This window comes from Atractosteus spatula, chromosome 4 (assembly GCF_055471065.1).
Source record: "Atractosteus spatula isolate fAtrSpa1 chromosome 4, fAtrSpa1.hap1, whole genome shotgun sequence".
Lineage (NCBI taxonomy): Eukaryota > Metazoa > Chordata > Actinopteri > Semionotiformes > Lepisosteidae > Atractosteus > Atractosteus spatula.
The window spans coordinates 70,044,475-70,066,048 of NC_142709.1; the positions used below are offsets into that span (position 1 = coordinate 70,044,475).

The 21,574-nt window shown below is 37.1% G+C and overlaps 3 protein-coding genes across 3 annotated transcripts; all 3 read left to right on the plus strand.

Annotated features, from left to right (window-relative positions):
• Positions 1-1,955: 1,955 nt before the first annotated feature.
• LOC148837028 (extracellular calcium-sensing receptor-like) lies at positions 1,956-5,618 on the plus strand. Its single transcript, XM_088913475.1, has 6 exons — positions 1,956-2,161; positions 2,363-2,654; positions 2,982-3,794; positions 3,887-4,114; positions 4,353-4,476; positions 4,705-5,618. Exons 1-6 carry the CDS (start codon positions 1,956-1,958, stop codon positions 5,616-5,618), a joined length of 2,577 nt encoding a protein of 858 aa, XP_088769601.1.
• A 1,585-nt stretch (positions 5,619-7,203) lies between these two features.
• LOC148837029 (extracellular calcium-sensing receptor-like) lies at positions 7,204-13,002 on the plus strand. Its single transcript, XM_088914250.1, has 7 exons — positions 7,204-7,371; positions 7,747-7,870; positions 8,755-8,911; positions 9,172-9,460; positions 10,604-10,831; positions 11,712-11,835; positions 12,089-13,002. The coding sequence occupies exons 1-7, from the start codon at positions 7,204-7,206 to the stop codon at positions 13,000-13,002; spliced, it is 2,004 nt and encodes a 667-aa protein (XP_088770376.1).
• A 2,018-nt stretch (positions 13,003-15,020) lies between these two features.
• On the plus strand, positions 15,021-18,430 carry LOC148837030 (extracellular calcium-sensing receptor-like). The gene is made up of 6 exons (XM_088914251.1): positions 15,021-15,293; positions 15,612-16,110; positions 16,150-16,424; positions 16,517-16,744; positions 17,009-17,132; positions 17,517-18,430. The coding sequence occupies exons 1-6, from the start codon at positions 15,036-15,038 to the stop codon at positions 18,428-18,430; spliced, it is 2,298 nt and encodes a 765-aa protein (XP_088770377.1). The 5' UTR covers positions 15,021-15,035.
• Positions 18,431-21,574: the final 3,144 nt, after the last annotated feature.

Below are 21,574 nucleotides of genomic sequence, written 5' to 3' on the forward strand. Positions count from 1 at the left end.
ACACCATCTCTATAGGAGAGATATGTAGACAAAGCAAAAATGAACACAAATAAAATGAATTCACTGTACAGTATGCCTATGAAATATGATTAATATCGGGTTTACAAAATTCAGTTTCATTTTATTAAAAGCTGTTCCTCATAAAATCATCATTAAAAAACTATGAATCAACGTTAATCATAGATTCTATGTAATATCTTGTACATGTTGAATGCTGATATACAATGTTTTTAAAAAATATTTCATATTCAAGCATTTAGGCATATCGATCTGCGACAGTCTGTTGTATCATTAAATTAAAACGTAAATAAGCAATGTCTGTGTTTTGCTATTCATTATGTTTACATTATTAGGATGATGTTTTAAGAGTATAACAAAATAAATTTTAAAATAGATAAAGTTAAGTTATTAAAAGCTTGTTTAATTTTGGAAATACTGCTAGTAATTCAAACATTAGTCTAATAACATAAGCATATGGTTTATTGAAGAAAAATAGTCACCTTAATAATAATAATTAATAATAATTGCTTACACTTATATAGTGCTTTTCTGGACACTCCACTCAAAGCGCTTCACAGGTAATGGGGACTCCCCTCCGCCACCACCAATGTGCAGCATCCACCTGGATGATGCGAGGGCAGCCATAGTGCACCTGAACGCTCACCACACATCAGCTCAGTGGGGAGGAGAGCAGAGTAATGAAGCCAATTCATAGATGGGGATTATTAGGAGGTCATGATTGGTAAGGGCCAATGGGAAATTTGGCCAGGACACCGGGGTTACACCCCTACTCTTTTCGAGAAAAAGTTGTGCTGGACTTTATTTCTCCTGTTACAGCCAATTTTAGGTAACCTATTTAAATCTATACATGTTGGGATCAAATGTTTTATTTGCAGCTTTAAAAGAGTGGATTCAGTTTGTAACTTTTTTAATTAAAAAATATTCAAATTACAACATGTTTGTTAGATGCAAGTGAAAAAACTGAGGTACTTCCTTCAGGGGGATGATCAAGTCTAATTCATCACGTGATGGTCTGATTGAACAGTCTGGAATTACAGAAATGAAACAGAAGGTGAGCTAAAAAATAATAGGTGAGTTTTAACCCCTGTTTCTTCAGTTTCTGGACAATCTCTTGGATCCACAGATTGGCTATTCCATGGACTAGGAGCGGTTTTGGATTGAGGTGAATGGCCACACACTGCCACAGCAATCCCAGGTGCATACAGCTGTCCCTGGAAGTCATCTGAACAGGGATTCATCTGCTAAGGTGAACTAGCTTAAACCAATGTGAAGAATTTTTACCCTCTCAGTGAGACAAACTATTGCACATTCGTCATTGAAAGCACTTCATACACCTCTACTGAAGTTAAGTAAAAATGAGTTGCTTTTGTTGCAGCTCTGTTGCAGCAACCTTAGCTTTCAGAGCTGCTAGCCAGGCTCACACCTGCTTAGCTTCTGTGTGAATTTAATGCAGTTTACCGTAAGAGACTGGGAGACCTGATACATCTGTAATGTTACCCTTTGTTGAACCGTATCACGGCATATTTCTAAATATGAATTAATGAAACTATGACCAGGGGAGTGGCACATCATACCACAGAAACACAATGCCTTTAGGAAATATATAAAACATGTACTACCAGACATAAGTGCTACTTGTACTAGCTTTGTAATTGAAAGGAGCTGTGTCACGAGTGTCATAATGTAAACACCCACCAATCTTCCCCTCACATAATCTCTAAGGTCTTTTGTAAATCTAATCTGAGCACTTCACACTAGACAAGACTCATGCAAATTAATTTGTCATTACTAGTTTTTGTTAGCAAATTAAATCAAATGTTTGAGAATTCTGAGTCACTCAGTATATCTCCACCCCTGAGAGCCGCATACATAATATATAAACACCATATTTTGCTATGTATATCTAATCAGCTGCTGTCCTCATGACTTCTATGATGCTACTAAGAGCAGCAGTAGTGATGATTGTTATTGATTTGACATCAGAGAAACAGTCTATTTGCAGACTTCAAGGTAGAGATGTTTTTCCAGATTTATTTAATGAAGGAAATATCATGATTGGGGGAGTGTTTACAATCCACAACAAGGCAGAGGAGGAAGAACTCAAGTTTAAAACCAAACCAGAGTGTGGATCATGCAAAAGGTTAGCTAAAAGTTTATTAGAAAATATATTTGAATTACCTTTGTACAGACATAGAAGCATTTACAGTAAATCATGAAAAATAGCTTATTATTAGTAATACACTTGGCATATATTTCATCGTTTTATGGGTGCTAATTGAATCATATTTAATGTGTATAAAAATGAACTAAATCAATACATCTCATCATGATTTTTTCCTAGTTTAAACCTGGGAGAATTTCAGTCGGCACAGGCAATGATATTTGCCATTGAAGAAATAAATAACAGAACAGATCTTCTTCCTGGAGTGTCTTTGGGATATAAGATCTATGACACATGTGGCTCCATACATTTTGCTATAAGAGCAGCCATGGCTTTAATGAATGGAAATGAAGAAACTCTCTCTGACACCTCCTGCTCCAGACCAGCTGCAGTTCAAGCTATAATAGGAGAGTCTACATCATCAACAAGCATTGCAATGTCAGATGTTGTTTCAGCTTTTAACATACCTGTGGTAAGAAAACATCTCTTATCATTAATTTGTATAACCATAGTATCTACAATCCATTTCCAATACCACTGTAGCAATCTTTGAAAACATACAAAAGTAATTGGTGCAGTCTTAATTATAAGGTTAATGATAATTATATTAATATAGATTCAGAAATATTAAATTCATCTGCTTATTTCCATATACACCAATAATTACAACAACAATGTGTTACCTGATTCTTTATAGAGCACACTTTCCTTCATCTTGGGAATGTAATTAACTACATTCAGAATATATCATCATGATAAATTCTATAAAATTATTAGGGTACTCTTTTAAATTTTTCAGATTAGTCACTTTGCTACCTGTGCATGTCTGAGCAATCGAAGACGATTCCCTTCATTCTTCAGAACCATCCCCAGTGACTATTATCAAAGCAGAGCCCTGGCTCAGCTCGTGAAACACTTTGGATGGACCTGGGTTGGGACTATTAGAAGTGATGATGACTATGGCAACAATGGGATGGCTACATTTGTACAGGCTGCTCAGAAAGAGGGGATCTGTATTGCATACTCTGAAGCCATCTATGATACCTATCCCAGAGAGAAATTTCTTAAAACCATAGATATTATAAAGAAGAGCACTGCTAAAGTTATTGTAGCCTTCCTAGATCAAGGAAGCATAACTGTTTTGTTAAAAGAATTATCCCTTCAGAATGTAACTGGTCACCAATGGATTGGCAGTGAAGCCTGGATTACTGCCAGTAATATTGCCACTGCAGAAGGTTATAAACTTCTGAGTGGATCCATTGGATTTGCTGTCATTAAAAACAAAATAGAAGGGCTAAGTGAGTTTTTATTAGATGTTCATCCTTCTCATTTTCCAGGTAACACTCTTTTAAATGAGTTTTGGGAAATTGCATTTAATTGTTCTCTGAATGAAGAAACCTCGACAGGCAGACAATCTTGCACAGGGTCTGAACATTTAAATGTATTAAGAAATGGGTACGCAGATGAATCGGGGATGAGAAATTACAATAATGTATATAAAGCAGTATATGCTGTTGCATATTCCCTTCACAACCTGTTTAAATGTAAGAAAGAGGAAGACATGTTTGCTAATTTTACTTGTGCAAAAACAACATACTTTGAACCATGGCAGGTAAAGTAATGTTCACTCTTCATAATGCAGTAATGTGTATATATTTTCTGAGATTTCATTTTGAGATTATATAAAAATATACATTTTTGCAGGTGCTTGAGAACCTGAAAACTGTAAATTTTACAACCAAAATCGGAGAAAGTGTTGCTTTTGATGACAATGGAGATCCAGTTGCGAGATATGAAGTAGTGAACTGGCAGCTTGTTAACGAGAGCACTATCCAGTTTGTGACTGTTGGACGCTATGACAGCTCGTTGGCAGCAGATCGCCGGTTCGTCATGGATGACGTTCACATCATTTGGGCTGGTGGTCAAGACCAGGTAAGATGTGAAGAGAATAGTTTTATGCTAGAAATAGGAAGCCAATTGGCATTAATGTGATACAATGAGCACAAAAGAGGAAAAGAATGTAGCAAATCAGTTGTATCTACTCTGTCCTATAATTATACTATGTTATGCATAGTATATAATTATACTATGTATAATTATTAAAGTGATTAATCCCTTTTGAGTTTTGAGTTTAATCTGTTCTACTGAAACTCTTCTTTCTACCCTGCAGAAGCCTGAGTCAGTGTGCAGTGAGAGCTGTATCCCAGGCACTCGAAAGGCAGCTCAGAGAGGAAGGCCTGTGTGTTGCTATGACTGCATACGATGTGCTGACGGAGAGATCAGCAACACTACAGGTAAATGGGAGAGACTAAATTCAGGACTAAATTAACAACTGCTAACTGCTTCAATGACACCACATAGAATAGAAAATTAATATATTTGCAACATGTCAAAAAAGTCAATTACATAATTCATGATAAAATATGTAGATCTATGCTTTCCATTAAAAAATACTTAAAACAAATGTCAAAGCCAAAATCACAATAAAATATCATTTGCATATCTTTGTGTTTAATTTGCAGATTCTAATGAATGTATCCAGTGTCTTTCCAAATACTGGTCTAATGAGAGAAGAGACAAATGTGTACTTAAACCAACTGAATTCCTGTCCTTTGGAGAAATCATGGGAATAGTGCTCAGCATATTTTCTTTGGCTGGTGCTTGTTTAACTGTAGGCGTCGCTTTGATCTTCTTTAAATTTAAACATACTCCTATTGTTAAAGCCAATAACTCTGAACTGAGTTTCCTTCTGCTCTTTTCATTGACTCTGTGTTTCCTCTGTTCACTTACTTTCATTGGCCAGCCCTCTGACTGGTCCTGTATGTTGCGCCACACAGCATTTGGGATCACATTTGTCCTGTGCATCTCTTGTGTTCTGGGGAAAACAATAGTGGTGTTAATGGCCTTTAGGGCTACACTGCCAGGCAGTAACATTATGAAATGGTTTGGACCCACACAGCAGCGGTTAAGTGTTCTTTCTTTTACAGTTCTCCAGGCTTTAATATGCACCATATGGCTGACTCTTTCTCCTCCTTTTCCAAAGCAAAATATGAAATATTATAAAGACAGAATCATTCTGGAGTGTGACCTGGGATCTGCAGGTGCATTCTGGGCTGTGTTAGGGTATATAGGATTCCTCTCTGCCATGTGCTTTGTGCTCGCTTTCCTGGCTCGAAATCTACCTGATAACTTCAATGAAGCCAAATTCATTACATTCAGCATGCTCATATTCTGTGCTGTCTGGATCACCTTTATCCCAGCTTATATCAGCTCCCCTGGGAAGTTCACGGTAGCTGTGGAAATATTTGCTATTTTGGCTTCTAATTTTGGTTTACTGTTCTGTATATTTGCACCCAAATGTTACATTATTTTACTGAAGCATGAATTAAACACAAGGAAACATTTACTGGGTCAAATGCCCTCAAAATCACTATAAGTACTGTAGGTGAACTGTATAGGAGAAGAATGTTAAATCTCCTCGTGCCTTTATCTAGATATACTGTTAAATTTAATACTCAATCATTATGTGTGTACTTAATTGTTTTTCAGTATAAATTGAATCTTTAGAAATGACTAAAGCTTTAAAAAACATCAAGGCTCCTGCATATTAGAATTATAAAAGCCTGTTACTGAAGGCACAGTGTCTTTATGCTTGGCTCCTCAGAGTGCTGAGTAGGTTGTGGGTGCATGTGTCTGTAATTAATAGGCGTAATTTGCTGCTTTGGTTGGTTCTGTGGCTTTCTTCTTTGGTATGATGAAAGTGAATCAAACTCATCATAACACTAATAATCATGAAATATTATAGCATTTTTTTTGTACGTGCATTCAAACTAATTGTTGAAATATCATCCATTACATGTCCGTGTTTTATACTTGAAATACCTGTACATTTGTTATGTCCGGGCAAGCCAGAGCTCACTGCCCTCAGTTTTCATGATAACTGTCTGCATTTGCAAGGGGAGTCGGACATCTCCTGGTGCCAAGGGGATTCATGCAGGCGGGTTGTCCCAATTACCTGCCCACAGTTAACGGGTAGTCATCCCATTAACTCCTGGGTGTTTAAAACCTGACCTGCCTCCAGTCCAGTTGTCTGTCATTGAACTTCCTTCTCCACCAGAGTAGTGCCCATAGCTCATACTGCCCACCAAGAGAAGGGTTACTAGTCTGATTCAGCATGTCTGCTTGTCTAGATTCCAAAATGTGCTACCAACCATCTCCCCACCTGTCACCTGTCCCCAGTTCAGCTCAGAATTATAACAGACTAGTGACATCGTGCCGAACTCCAACTCTCGAGCCTTGCTTGGCCACACAGCTATCCAGTCCTGCTCTGTCCTGTTAGTTGCATCAAGTCTCAAGTCTCCTGTTTCTCCTCTTGGATTCACTGGGATCAAGAACTTCGATTCCTCAGCCTGTCCAGCAGGTTTAAGCCACATCATAACATTATTACTCCCAAATACAGTACAGTTTTAAATTCTCTCCTTTCATTTTCTGATAATAGAATTTTCATTATTATTTCACTGTATTTTAATTCAATGTTTTGAGAATTACATTTAGTATGAAAAACTAGATTACATTTTGACATTATGTGGGTGTGGTCTGACTTGGATTGCCTCGCTCTGCCACTACACTCCCAGATGCACACAGCAGCCCTTGGAAGCCAGGTGGACAGGAATTCATCTCAATAACAGAGAGAAGAGCTCAATAACAATGCAAAAAGTTTCAGCACTTAGTGAGATGAACATATTGCACATCTTGGAAACCATGTAAATACACCTCTAGTGAATTGAAGGAAACACCGTTATGTTCACAGCTATGCATGAGACACAAGGTACAGCCAGCGGTGTGATTGGTCAGAACCCAAGTGCAGGGCATTGGAGAGGGGTGGAGATGCCCGAAGAGAGCCGACGAGCTCGGGATTGGGCTCCACAGACTGGAAGGAGAGTGAAAGGCTTGGAAATTGATTAAGTGGATACTGGTTGAAATTGGACAACAAAGGAAAAACAAGGTGTAAAAAACCAGCCATGGATGTCCACGGCTGTGCTTCATCCAGTGAGCTTCCCAGTGTAGAGGGTCTGGCCTTCAGGCTGGGCAGGAAACTCGAAGCACAGTGGTCCAGTCAGTTGGCCCAGGAGCCGGCTAATTCAAGGCGCATGCCCTTAATGGGGGGTCTCCTCCCGAGACCAGACCAGGTGTGTGCTGTCAACTCAGTTTCCAGGGAGGCATCCCTCTGACGGACGTGCCCGGACATGGTTGCCGCCGGATACCCAGGGGCCCTTTGGACCAAATCCAGTGGATCTGTCTGCTGTTTATGGGTCCCCAATGTACCCCTCCCCCGGCTAGCTCTCTACAGCTGGAATCCCCAGGACAGAACAGCCATGAGGAGAGCTCCCAGATGGAGCCCGAGACAACTGGAGTCAGGGATCAATAAGGCTCTGCCAGGACGCTGAAAGGTGACTCAGGCCAAACACAACTCCCCGGCACTTGATGGACCAGACTAATAGAGGCATCTGCAGAGATTGAGCCCTGGATTCTTGACCCATCCCCAAACTTTCTGCTTTCCCCAGATGCGGCCAGACAGAACAGTCCCGGTCACAGCTCCCAGAAGGAGCCCAGGGGTTTGGCATCCTGGAAAAAAAGAAGGATCTGCTGGGATTTCGGAAGGTGGCCCTAGAAAGAAAGAGAAAAAGGGTCAGAAATGTAAACACTTAGACAGCCCATGGAAAGCAATGCAGAGAAGGGGAACATTAAGATGAGCCCTCGGGTTCTGGGCAATGTAGGCTGCCTCAAGTTATAGTTGGTCAAATGGCATAGATAAGGGCAGCTGAAGTATGGGGCAGCACTCAGGGCGAGCCACACATTTGAGTTGCTTTTGTTGCAACTCTGCTGCAACTGAATTATGTCTTTATGAATTTAATACAGAGTACTGCAAGAGACAGAAAATCTGTAATGTTACAATTTTTAAGCATATTATTTTTCTGAATACGAATTAATAAAACTATCAGAAAAGAAGTGGAACACAATTTTCCTACCACAGAAACACAATGTCTTTAGGAGAAATGCAATGCATGCAGTATGTAACTGCTAAAGGTAAATGAATTAAAGAAACCAGTTAATAATAAATACTTATTAATAACAGATTTAGATGTGCTAAAACTCTTAGTTGTAGACATAAGTGTTACTAGCTTTGTAAATGAATGGAGCTGTGACACAGGTCAGTGTGGTTACAAACTCTCCTAATACTAAAGTGCTGCTTCACATACAGTATCTTACAGTAACCACACACCCACATTCCTCACATAATCTCTAAGGACCCTATTAAGTCTAATATGGAGCCCTTTATAGTAGACATGACACAAATAAATTAAACCGCAAATTAAAGCATCAAATCTTTGAGAATTCTGCTTAACAGCGTCTGAACCTCACTCAGTGTCTCACCACCCCTGAGAGCTGCTGAGCAATATAAAAGCAGTGTGTTCTGGTAATCTAGCACTAATCAGCTGCTGTCCTCATGACGTCTAGGATGCCACTAAGAGCAACGGTAGTGATGATGGTTTTTGGCGTTTTGACATCAGAGAAACAGAATATTTGTAGACTTCAAGGTACAAGTGTTTTTCCAGACTTCTTTAAAGACGGAGATATTGTGATTGGGGGAGTGTTTTCAATCCACAGCAAGACTGAGGAGACAGAACTCAACTTTAAAACCAAACCAGAGCGTCGAGCATGCAAAAGGTTAGCTAATGTTCTGTTAGAAAATGTCTTTACATTGCTTTGATAAAGACGTTAGCCTTTAAATAATAATAATTGCTTATTTTTCATAGTATGCTGCACTTTTAAATAATCCCCCCCCCCATAGGATTATATCCCTTTAAACAAGGTCAGAAAAACAAAGAATGTAGTTTGCTTTTTAAACAGTACATGCTGTTTTGTATTATTATAATTAATGTGCATTAAAATAAACTGTAACAAAGTTCAATATGATTTTGTCCTAGGATAAACTTGGGAGAATTTCAGTCAGCACAAACAATGATCTTTGCCATTGAAGAAATCAACAACAGAACGGATCTTCTTCCCGGTGTGTCTCTGGGATATAGGATTTTTGATTCTTGTGACTCCTCACCTTCTTCTGTAAGAGCAGCCATGGCTCTGATGAACGGATATGAAGAATCTTCTAACACCTCCTGCTCCAGACCAGCTGCAGCACAAGCTATACTAGGAGAGTCTACATCATCAACAAGCATTGCAATCTCAGAAGTTTTTGCAGCTTTTCATATACCTGTGGTGAGAAATTTTGAAAACGTCTCCTTCACTTTAATTTTTTTGTAATAGCAATATCAAAATCAATTTCCAATATCAAAGTAGGCATTTTAAAAGGTAAAAAATATCTTAAAATTAATTTTAGATTCTGTAAAATAAAATCAATTTAATGCTCAATTTAATGTACAACATTTTAACTGTGTTATTTGAGTCATTAATGGAATCTTTTCAGAAATCATGTTCTATTTTTGAACTTTTACAGATCAGTCATTTTGCTACCTGTGCATGTCTGAGCAATAGAAGAAGATTTCCATCATTCTTCAGAACCATCCCCAGTGACTATTATCAGAGCAGAGCCCTGGCTCAGCTTGTGAAACACTTTGGATGGACCTGGGTTGGGACTATTAGAAGTGACAATGATTATGGCAATAATGGGATGGCTACATTTGTACAGGCTGCTCAGAAAGAGGGGATTTGTATTGAATACTCAGAGGCCATTTATGATACCTATCCCCGAGAGAAATTTCTTAAGACCATAGATGTTATAAAGAGGAGCACTGCTAAAGTTATTGTAGCCTTCCTAGATCAAGGAGACATAACTGTTTTGTTAAAAGAATTATCCCTTCAGAATGTAACAGGTCACCAATGGATTGGCAGTGAAGCCTGGATTACTGCCAGTAATATTGCCACTGCAGAAGGTTATAAACTTCTGAGTGGATCCATTGGATTTGCTGTCATTAAAAACAAAATAGAAGGGCTAAGTGAGTTTTTATTAGATGTTCATCCTTCTCATTTTCCAGGTAACACTCTTTTAAATGAGTTTTGGGAAACTGTTTTCAACTGTTCTCTGAATGAAGAAGCAACGACAGACAGACTATCTTGCACAGGGACTGAACATTTAAGTGTATTAAAAAATGGGTACGCAGATGAATCGGGGATGAGAAATTACAATAATGTATATAAAGCAGTATATGCTGTTGCATACTCCCTTCACAATCTGCTTAAATGTAAGAAAGAGGAAGACATATTTGCTAATTTCACTTGTGAAAAAACAACATACATTGAACCATGGCAGGTAAAGTAATGCTCACTCTTTATAATGCAGTAATGTGTATATATTTTCTGAGATTTCATTTTGTGATCATATAAAAATATACATTTTTGCAGGTGCTTGAGAACCTGAAAACTGTAAATTTTACAACCAAAATCGGAGAAAATGTTGCTTTTGATGACAATGGAGATCCAGTTGCGAGATATGAATTAGTGAACTGGCAGCTTGTTAACAAGAGCACTATCCAGTTTGTGACTGTTGGACACTATGACAGCTCGTTGGCAGCAGATCGCCGGTTCGTCATGGATGACGTTCAGATCGTTTGGGCTGGTGGTCAAGAGCAGGTAAGCTGTGAAAAGAATCAGCTGTGGACTTATGCTAAACATAGGAAGCCAATTGGAGTTTAATGTGACTCAGTGAGCACAAAAGAGAAAAAAAAAACAAAGGAGCAATTTACGTTAAGTAGGCTTGCATAGCTTTTTCATGATTTCACAAGGTGGACAAAACCAAAATTTGTTAGCATAATGAATAACTGCTAAAGTGACAGAAATGTTGCTAATATTGTTACGAAAAAGGACTGCATGTACCCCCTGTAAAAAACACTGTCTTTGCTTACAGTGCATTATAAAAAGAAATTACCTAATTCCAATTATGTCCAATTTTGTTGAATTATATATGCATTTCGTTCAAGAATTGAAACTATGGTTCTTGCTAAAAGTGATTTTGGGAGGTTGAATAGTTGCACAATCAATCTATTTTAATGATTTTTGTTATTTATGCAGAAGTTAACCTTTTTTTATAAAAAAAAATCATTTCCAGTATTTAGGCTTGGATTAAAATATTTACAGTATTAAAAAATTTGTACATACAATTTGTAATTTAAATAAAGGGTAATGATTGGAAAGGTGTGCATACTTTTGCAAGGCATTTTAAGTGAAGAGATTGTTATAAGATATTTTTGTACCATGGGTCTACAAAATGTAACATTTTATATTAAAATTAATAAATTGGTTTTACAATGCTCATCTAAGATATCTCATGACCTAAGAGTTTACACTTTAGCAAATGTACTATTGCATTATCTGTAACTTGTCTTATAATTATATTCATAATGTTTTTGTACTGAAAAATGCTTAATTACATTTTTGTTATATCTAAATTTGAAATACAATGTTTAAATCCGTCATGTTTTGATTTGAAACTGTTCTGCTCATTACTTTGCAGAAGCCCGAGTCAGTGTGCAGTGAGAGCTGTCTCCCAGGCACTCGAAAGGCAGTTCAGAGAGGAAGGCCTGTGTGTTGCTATGACTGCATACGGTGTGCTGAAGGAGAGATTAGCAACACCACAGGTAAAAGGGAGATAATTCAGAACTGAATTATCAGCTTCTGTGTTCTTAGTTTCAATGAGACGAAAAATAATAAAATGCCAATATATACACAACAGAATAAACAAATTTAAATACATTATTCAGTACTTGAATACTGTATGGAGCTCTATACTCCCTGTACTAAGCTAACTGCTTTATTTAAAAGATTTTGTAATCAAATTCAAAAGCAACAAATCAGTATAAAATATCCCACACATCTTTTTGTTTTTTGCAGATTCTAATGAATGTATCCAGTGCCCGTTGAAATATTGGTCAAATAAGAGAAGAACCAAATGTGTGCTTAAACCAATTGAATTCCTGTCCTTTGGAGAACTCATGGGAATAGTGCTCAGTATATTTTCTTTGGTTGGGACTTGTTTAACCTTAGGCATCGCTTTGATCTTCTTTAAATTTAAACATACTCCTATTGTTAAAGCCAATAACTGTGAACTGAGTTTCCTTCTGCTCTTTTCATTGACTCTGTGTTTCCTCTGTTCTCTTACTTTCATTGGCCAGCCCTCTGACTGGTCCTGTATGTTGCGCCACACAGCATTTGGGATCACATTTGTCCTGTGCATCTCTTGTGTTCTGGGGAAAACAATAGTGGTGTTAATGGCCTTTAGGGCTACACAACCTGGCAGCAACATTATGAAATGGTTTGGGCCCAAACAGCAGAGGTTAAGTGTTCTTTCTTTTACACTTCTCCAGGCTTTAATATGCACTGTATGGCTGATTCTTTCTCCTCCTTTTCCAAAGAAAAATATGAAATATTATAAAGACAGAATCATTCTGGAGTGTGACCTGGGATCTGCAGGTGCATTCTGGACTGTGTTAGGATACATAGGATTCCTCTCTGCCATGTGCTTTGTGCTCGCTTTCCTGGCTCGGAAGCTGCCTGATAACTTCAACGAAGCCAAATTCATTACATTCAGCATGCTCATATTCTGTGCAGTCTGGATCACCTTTATCCCAGCTTATATCAGTACACCTGGGAAGTTCACAGTAGCTGTGGAAATATTTGCTATTTTGGCTTCTAATTTTGGTTTACTATTTTGTATTTTTGCTCCTAAATGTTACATAGTTTTACTGAAGCATGAATTAAACACAAGGAAGCACTTATTTGGTGAAATGCCCTTAAAGTCACTATAAAGTGGGTGACCTATATACTGAATGAGAAGAATGTAAAAAATCCTCATGCCTTTATCTGCAACTGTGAATTAAATAATCATGCAATAATTGTCTGTATTTTAGATTTGGTTGAGAAATGTCTAAAGTCCACAGTAACAACATCAAGGCTCCTAAAACAAATGAATTGTAAAAGCCTGTTACTGAGGCACAGTGTGTATATACCTGGCTCCTAAGAGTGTTTTGGTACAGTAGGTTGTAGATGCAGGTGTCTGCACTGTGTAGGTTTAATTTGCTGCTTTGTTTGTTCTGGTTTGTTCTGTGGTCTTCGTCTTTGGAATGGTGAAAGTTCATTAAACTCATTATAACACTAAACATTTTGAATATATCAAATATAAAGAAATAAAATTATAGCCCATTTTGGTGTGTGCATTCAAACCAATTTTGAAAGTCAAATGTGTGACATACGATGTGGTTTAAGTTGAATTATGTTACTCTTAAACACATTAATAATATAGTTTTAAATTCTCTCCAATTACTTTCTGTTAATTCACAGGATTTCCATTATTATCTCACTACACCTTCATTTAATGTTTAGACAATTACGTTTAACAAGAAATATAGCTTACATCATGACATTACTGTATATGAATGTGAATGGCCTTGCTTGGCCAGTACAACCTCAAGTGCACACAGGTGGATGGCATTCATCCACTAAGAGTTCGCCAACAATGTGAAGAGTTTCACCACTCAGTGAGGTGAAATGCTGGACATTCCTAACTAAAAGCGTCTTCATATTACTTCACCTTCTAATGAAGTAAATATGAGCTACTTTTGTTGGCAATTTGTTGTTGCTGACATCTGTCTGTATGGATATACATTAATACAGCATATTGAAAGAGAATGGGAGATGTGATTCATCTCTATTCTTACCAGTTCTTGAAGGATATCAGTGTATATCTCTGAATACGAATTCATGAAACTATTACTGAGGAGTGGCACAGAAACACAATGCCTTTAGGACGTACTGTATATAATGCATGTGTAGTAACAGTAAAACCAACAATAGGTAAATGGATTAGAGAAACCGGTAAATAACAGTCAAAGTTTAGTGTGGTAACAAACTCTCTCCATCCAAAAGTGCTGCTTCACATAACTTAACCGACTACCTACATCCCCCACATAATCTTTAAAGCCCTTAGTAGGTCTAATGTGAGTCCTTTACATAAGACAACATACCTGAAAATCAATCTGCCATTTTAACATTTTACATATGTTTGAGCAAATTACAAAAATACACCTATGAGAATTCTGCTTAACAGAGTCTGAACCTCACTCAGTGTCTCACCACCCCTGAGAGCTGCTGAGCAATATAAAAGCAGTGTGTTCTGGTAATCTAGCACTAATCAGCTGCTGTCCTCATGACGTCTAGGATGCCACTAAGAGCGGCGGTAGTGATGATGGTTGTTGGCGTTTTGACATCAGAGAAACAGAATATTTGTAGACTTCAAGGTAAAAGTGTTTTTCCAGACTTCTTTAAGGATGGAGATATTGTGATTGGGGGAGTGTTTGCAATCCACAGCAAGACAGAGGAGAGAGAACTCAACTTTAAAACCAAACCAGAGCATCAGGAATGTAAAAGGTTGGCTAATGTTTTGGTAGAAACCATCTTTAAACTGTTTGAAAAAGATACATTGTGATTTAAATAACTGTAAGTACTGTATTATTGACAATATATGTTCTCACACCTGAAGAGCCCTCACACCTGAAGAAGGCTCCACGGCCGAAACGTTGTGTTCTATTTCTTCTTTTTTCAGCATGGAATAAACCTATTACTTGTTCCTATGTCAATATATGTCAATAATACAGAAAATGTTTTTCCCCTGTTTTATAGTCAGTAATCCATGTTACAGAAGTCACAAAGCAAATAATGTAACTTGCTTTTAAATAATATATGCTATGTTAAATAACTATAAACTATAAAATAACTATGTTAACAAAGCAATTCATGATTTTTCCTAAGTTTCAACTTTGGGGAATTTCAGTCAGCACAGACAATGATTTTTGCCATTGAAGAAATAAACAACAGAACAGATCATCTTCCTGGCATTTCTCTGGGCTATAAGATCTATGATTCTTGTGACTTCTCACCTTCTTCTGTAAGAGCAGCCCTGGCTTTAATGAATGGAAATGAGGAAACTCTCTCTGACGCCTCCTGCTCCAGACCAGCTGCAGTTCAAGCTATAATAGGAGAGTCTGCATCATCAACAAGCATTGCAATCGCAGGAACTGTTGCATCTTTTAACATTCCTGTGGTGAGACATTTTGAAAACTTTTCATTTATTTCAGTAACAACAGCATCTACTCTCCATTTCAAAAATTAATGCAGAACTATTTTAAAAAGGCAAGAAACTGAACCATCATGTCTTAAGATAAATTTTGCGTAAAGTGTAATAATACATCTGCTCTTTTCCATGTGCAGCAGACAGCAGCTTGTTGAAGTGTTACTTGAATCTATAAAGAATAAATCCCCTTTCATATTGTTGATATAATAATCTCCTTTCAGAATATATTTTCTTGAGAAATCTATTGAAGAATGAATATGATTCTTTTATATTTCTTAATTTTTACAGATCAGTCACTTTGCTACCTGTGCGTGTCTGAGCAATAGAAGGAGATTCCCTTCATTCTTCAGAACCATCCCCAGTGACTATTATCAAAGCAGAGCCCTGGCTCAGCTTGTGAAGCACTTTGGATGGACCTGGGTTGGGACTATTAGAAGTGACAATGATTATGGCAATAATGGGATGGCTACATTTGTACAGGCTGCTCAGAAAGAGGGGATTTGTATTGAATACTCAGAGGCCATTTATGATACCTATCCCCGAGAGAAATTTCTTAAGACCATAGATGTTATAAAGAGGAGCACTGCTAAAGTTATTGTAGCCTTCCTAGATCAAGGAGACATAACTGTTTTGTTAAAAGAATTATCCCTTCAGAATGTAACAGGTCACCAATGGATTGGCAGTGAAGCCTGGATTACTGCCAGTAATATTGCCACTGCAGAAGGTTATAAACTTCTGAGTGGATCCATTGGATTTGCTGTCATTAAAAACAAAATAGAAGGGCTAAGTGAGTTTTTATTAGATGTTCATCCTAATCACTTTCCAGGTAACACTCTTTTAAATGAGTTTTGGGAAACTGTTTTCAACTGTTCTCTGAATGAAGAAGCAACGACAGACAGACTATCTTGCACAGGGACTGAACATTTAAGTGTATTAAAAAATGGGTACGCAGATGAATCGGGGATGAGAAATTACAATAATGTATATAAAGCAGTATATGCTGTTGCATACTCCCTTCACAATCTGCTTAAATGTAAGAAAGAGGAAGACATATTTGCTAATTTCACTTGTGAAAAAACAACATACATTGAACCATGGCAGGTAAAGTAATGCTCACTCTTTATAATGCAGTAATGTGTATATATTTTCTGAGATTTCATTTTGTGATCATATAAAAATATACATTTTTGCAGGTGCTTGAGAACCTGAAAACTGTAAATTTTACAACCAAAATCGGAGAAAATGTTGCTTTTGATGACAATGGAGATCCAGTTGCGAGATATGAATTAGTGAACTGGCAGCTTGTTAACAAGAGCACTATCCAGTTTGTGACTGTTGGACACTATGACAGCTCGTTGGCAGCAGATCGCCGGTTCGTCATGGATGACGTTCAGATCGTTTGGGCTGGTGGTCAAGAGCAGGTAAGCTGTGAAAAGAATTGTGATTTAAATTGTGGATTTATGCTAGACATAGGAAGCCAATTGGAGTTTAATGTGACACAATGAGGACAAAAGAGGGAAAGAATGTAGCAAATCAGTTGTATCTACTCTGTCCTATAATACTACTATTTACATTATATGTTCTGACAAACGCTTAATTTCTCTATTTTGGTTCATCTGATTTTGAAATAAAGTAATTAATTCCATTGATTTTTGAATTGAACTATTCTCCTCTTTACTTTGCAGAAGCCTGAGTCAGTGTGCAGTGAGAGCTGTCTCCCAGGCACTCGAAAGGCAGCTCAGAGAGGAAGGCCTGTGTGTTGCTATGACTGCATACGATGTGCTGAAGGAGAGATCAGCAACACTACAGGTAAAAGGGAAAGATTCCAGGACTGCCTCATCAGCTCCTGTGTTCTTATTTTCAATGACATCAAATAGAACAAAATACCAATATATTAGCATAATGTAGTTCTGGTGGGTAGCTGCGTCAGCATGCGTAGGCTGCAAAGGAACAAGTAATAGGTTTATTCCATGCTGAAAAAAAGAAGAAAGAGAACACAACGTTTCGGCCGGGGAGCCTTCTTCAGGACATTTGATATTTCAAAGAAATTAAAATGCATAATTCATTCATTGAGTATAAGACTCTATGCTTCCTGTACTAAACTAACTGCTTTATTTAAAATATTTGTAATTGAATTCAAAAGCAACAATTCAGTATAAAAATATCTTATGCATCTTTGTGTTTTACTTGCAGATTCTAATGAATGTATCCAGTGTCCTTCCAAATACTGGTCTAATGAGAGAAGAGACAAATGTGTACTTAAACCAATTGAATTCCTGTCCTTTGGAGAAATCATGGGAATACTTCTCAGTATATTTTCTTTGGTTGGGACTTGTTTAACCTTAGTCATCGCTTTGATCTTCTTTAAATATAAAGACACTCCCATTGTCAAAGCCAATAACTCTGAACTGAGTTTCCTTCTGCTCTTTTCATTGACTCTGTGTTTCCTCTGTTCACTTACTTTCATTGGCCAGCCCTCTGACTGGTCCTGTATGTTGCGCCACACAGCATTTGGGATCACATTTGTCCTGTGCATCTCTTGTGTTCTGGGGAAAACAATAGTGGTGTTAATGGCCTTTAGGGCTACACTGCCAGGCAGTAACATTATGAAATGGTTTGGACCCAAACAGCAGCGGTTAAGTGTTCTTTCTTTTACACTTCTCCAGGCTTTAATATGCACTGTATGGCTGATTCTTTCTCCTCCTTTTCCAAAGCAAAATATGAAATATTATAAAGACAGAATCATTCTGGAGTGTGACCTGGGATCTGCAGGTGCATTCTGGACTGTGTTAGGATACATAGGATTCCTCTCTGCCATGTGCTTTGTGCTCGCTTTCCTGGCTCGGAAGCTGCCTGATAACTTCAATGAAGCCAAATTCATTACATTCAGCATGCTCATATTCTGTGCTGTCTGGATCACCTTTATCCCAGCTTATATCAGCTCTCCTGGAAAGTATACGGTAGCTGTGGAAATATTTGCTATTTTGGCTTCTAATTTTGGTTTACTGTTCTGTATATTTGCACCTAAATGTTACATTGTTTTACTAAAGTGTGAATTAAACACAAGGAAACACATAATGGGCCAAATGCCCTTAAAGTCACAATAAGTGGGCAAGGTGTTTATGTGTACATTCAGCATGCTCATATTCTGTGCTGTCTGTCATATCAGCTCTTCTGGGAAATTCACAGTGGCTGTGGAAATATTTGCTATTTTGGCTTCTAGTTCCAGTTTACTTTTCTGTATATTTGCACCAAAATGCTACGTTATTGTACTAAAACCTGAATTGAATACAAAGAAACATATGATGGGCAGAATGCCAAAGTGACTTTAAAAGATCAAATAGTACACATACTGTATGACACAGAAAACATTATGATTACAGATCTAATGTTTAAATGCTATCACAGAAGTAGAACTTTTTTTCTACACAGCCTTTCATGTGTTTTTGTTTTTCTTGATATGTTTGGAGCGCAATTTAAAGTGATACAGAATAATCTAAGGAGTGACAGTATATGTTCCACATGATATACACATGCTATATGAGAAGACCTTTCTCAAAAGAAACTGCAACAGCTGGATGTGCTTTCTTGCATTTAAGTCTATGTTTCTTATCCTGAGACAAGACTCATTTTTCTTGCTCCACCTGCAGCACTTCAAAGGTCTTAATGAGGAGACAAGATGCTCCAACTTTAAGTCCTCTTCTTCTTCCTGATTTAAATAAACAAGCAGTGTAGGACTTTGAGTGAAAGACAATTATACTGCAAAAAAATCATTCATCTGATATCCACATTAATGAGCATACTGTTTGTTACTCGATGAAACACTATTTTCCAGTGAATATATACATTTTGATTTTACTGTTTTTTCTCTTTGCATGCTGTGCATGCCAAGAGGCATTATGAACATCTTTCAACATGTATTTTTCTCTTGGTATCCAGCATGCTGCAGAGCCCAATTGAGGTTAAATTTTTATACTTTCTCCATTGGAAAACCAGTAGGTTCTTAACAATACTTTTTTACTCTTTGCTTTGATATGAAGAATTTAAACATTTGTGATCTTTATATAGTCAACAGCAAGAAGAATACTGGTTAAGAAGCCTTTTGTTTTGAACTTCAATTTACTCTACTAGGTGTTGTCATCTTTCTGCTTCTATATTTCTGTGTGAATATTCTTCCTGTTGCTGGGCTGCTTTGTCTGGCTGTTCTAGTGTTCTCTCACAGTTGAAAGACGGACAGTCTTGGTTAATTGGTATCTGTAACTTGTCCCTCATGCATGTGTAAGTGAATGTGTGTGAGCACTGCTGAGGACTGGCCATGGAAGTAATTTCCATCCAGGGTGTGTCTTGCCTAGAGGCCTTTGTCTGTCAGACTAGGATTTGGATCACAGCGACCATATATTAGACTGGACAGATGTTGAAAATTAATGAATGAATCCTACATCCTACACTGCATTACAGTGTGGAGCAGTACTTATGGACTGTGAATAGGAATGTCTTGGATTCAAATCTTGGGTGGACTGCTGTGATACTCTTAAGCAAGATCTTTCTCTCACATTGTCCCAGTAAATTCCCTTCCTCTCTCCCAGTCATTGCTGCAAATGAGAATTAATTTTCTTATTTTTAATCTGCATAAAGTACTGAATATATAACTTTACAATAACATATCATTTTGGGATTAAAACATATAAACTCATATCCTAGTCTATTATGAAGAAAGATTTTCTAAAAGAGCATGTACTTTGAAGTTTTTTTTTAGCAGCTGCAAAAAATACTAATCCATAACATATTACTCATAAATCCTACAATGTGGTCTGAGCAAACCTAGCACAGACATCATTATATTAAGTCTCCAGCTGATAATTGACCATATTTAGTACAGGTAATACAAATTTCCAAACAAAAACCGTTATATTCTTTCCCATAAAGCTAGACCACCAAAATTACTACTAATACTACAAATAATGATAATAATTGTACAAAATGATGAGCCAATTTTTACTATCACTGCTTTCACACTCTGGCTGCAGCCCGGTGCTTCAGTCTGTCTGTCAGTGGAGATTAACTGTGTGCTGTCTGTGCTCTTTACAGACACTCTGCAAGCCTGCTGTTCCCCCCAGCTCCCCACGAGACTCTACAGTCTATTGCTCTTGTTCAGATTTGGGTTCTGCATCTTTATTTCATATTATGCAATGTTGATTAACCCGAATTTCATTTCTCCTCCAATTCTTCTCCCAGTTCTTGTCTGATATTCACTTTAATTTTAATTCTGGCCAACTACCATGTACATTCCATGCTGAATTTTGCAGTAAATGGTGTTTGCATTTCAGTGATTAGTATATAACCTCATTATTAAAGTATATACAGTATATTCTCTGCAATTATATTTGATTGTTCTTTAAAATACCATGTTTTTATTTTTGATTGTGTTCCAATATGTCATTTTTAAAAATTATTTCCTTGTTTTGGCAATGGATGAGGAAAGGTAGCAACACATGCAAGTAAAGTACAGAACATCTTTTACTGATTCTAAAGTGATGTGGTTGGCACTGAAAAACAATACAGGCATGTAACTATGTTAAATAAAGGAGAATAGCTTAAGTGCAAAAAGGAGAACGTATAGACATAGGTCTCAAAACGTGCTCATATACTGTACTAAGCTCACACATTTGTTTTCCAAGTAAACTAAAGTTAAATTCAATAAGGTTGTTAAAATATTCAAACCTCATAAATCTGTAAGTAATAGTGTGAAATGAATTTAGAAGAAATATAACTGTAAAATGAGCACATTATAAAAAATAGTTAGCAATGTTGTAGTGATTATTGTAGAAAAACTTTACTTTTTACTTGCATTTTTAACTGGTGGATTAAAATGCCAAGCAGACTACACACATCTATGATACTTGCCCCTTTTATTCCCTGAACCTCGAAATGCTGCTCTCAGTATTGATGATATCTAATATTTTACTTCAGTGGACTATATGTTATGGAAATTATTTATTTGATGTAAATCGTTCACAACAGAAGACAAAAATATGATAGCGCTGCTGCACATAATATCTTAATAAAAATAAAATGAAAAAGTTCATTTGTCCACTTATATTTTGTTGTACAAAGTAAAATGTAGTGTAAAACATTTTACACTAACTGATTTGCTCAATATTTTTAAATGAAATTCAAATGTAACAAATCAGTATAAATATATCCAATGCATCTCTCAGGTTCTCAAAAAACAGTTCAGAGAGGAAGGCCTA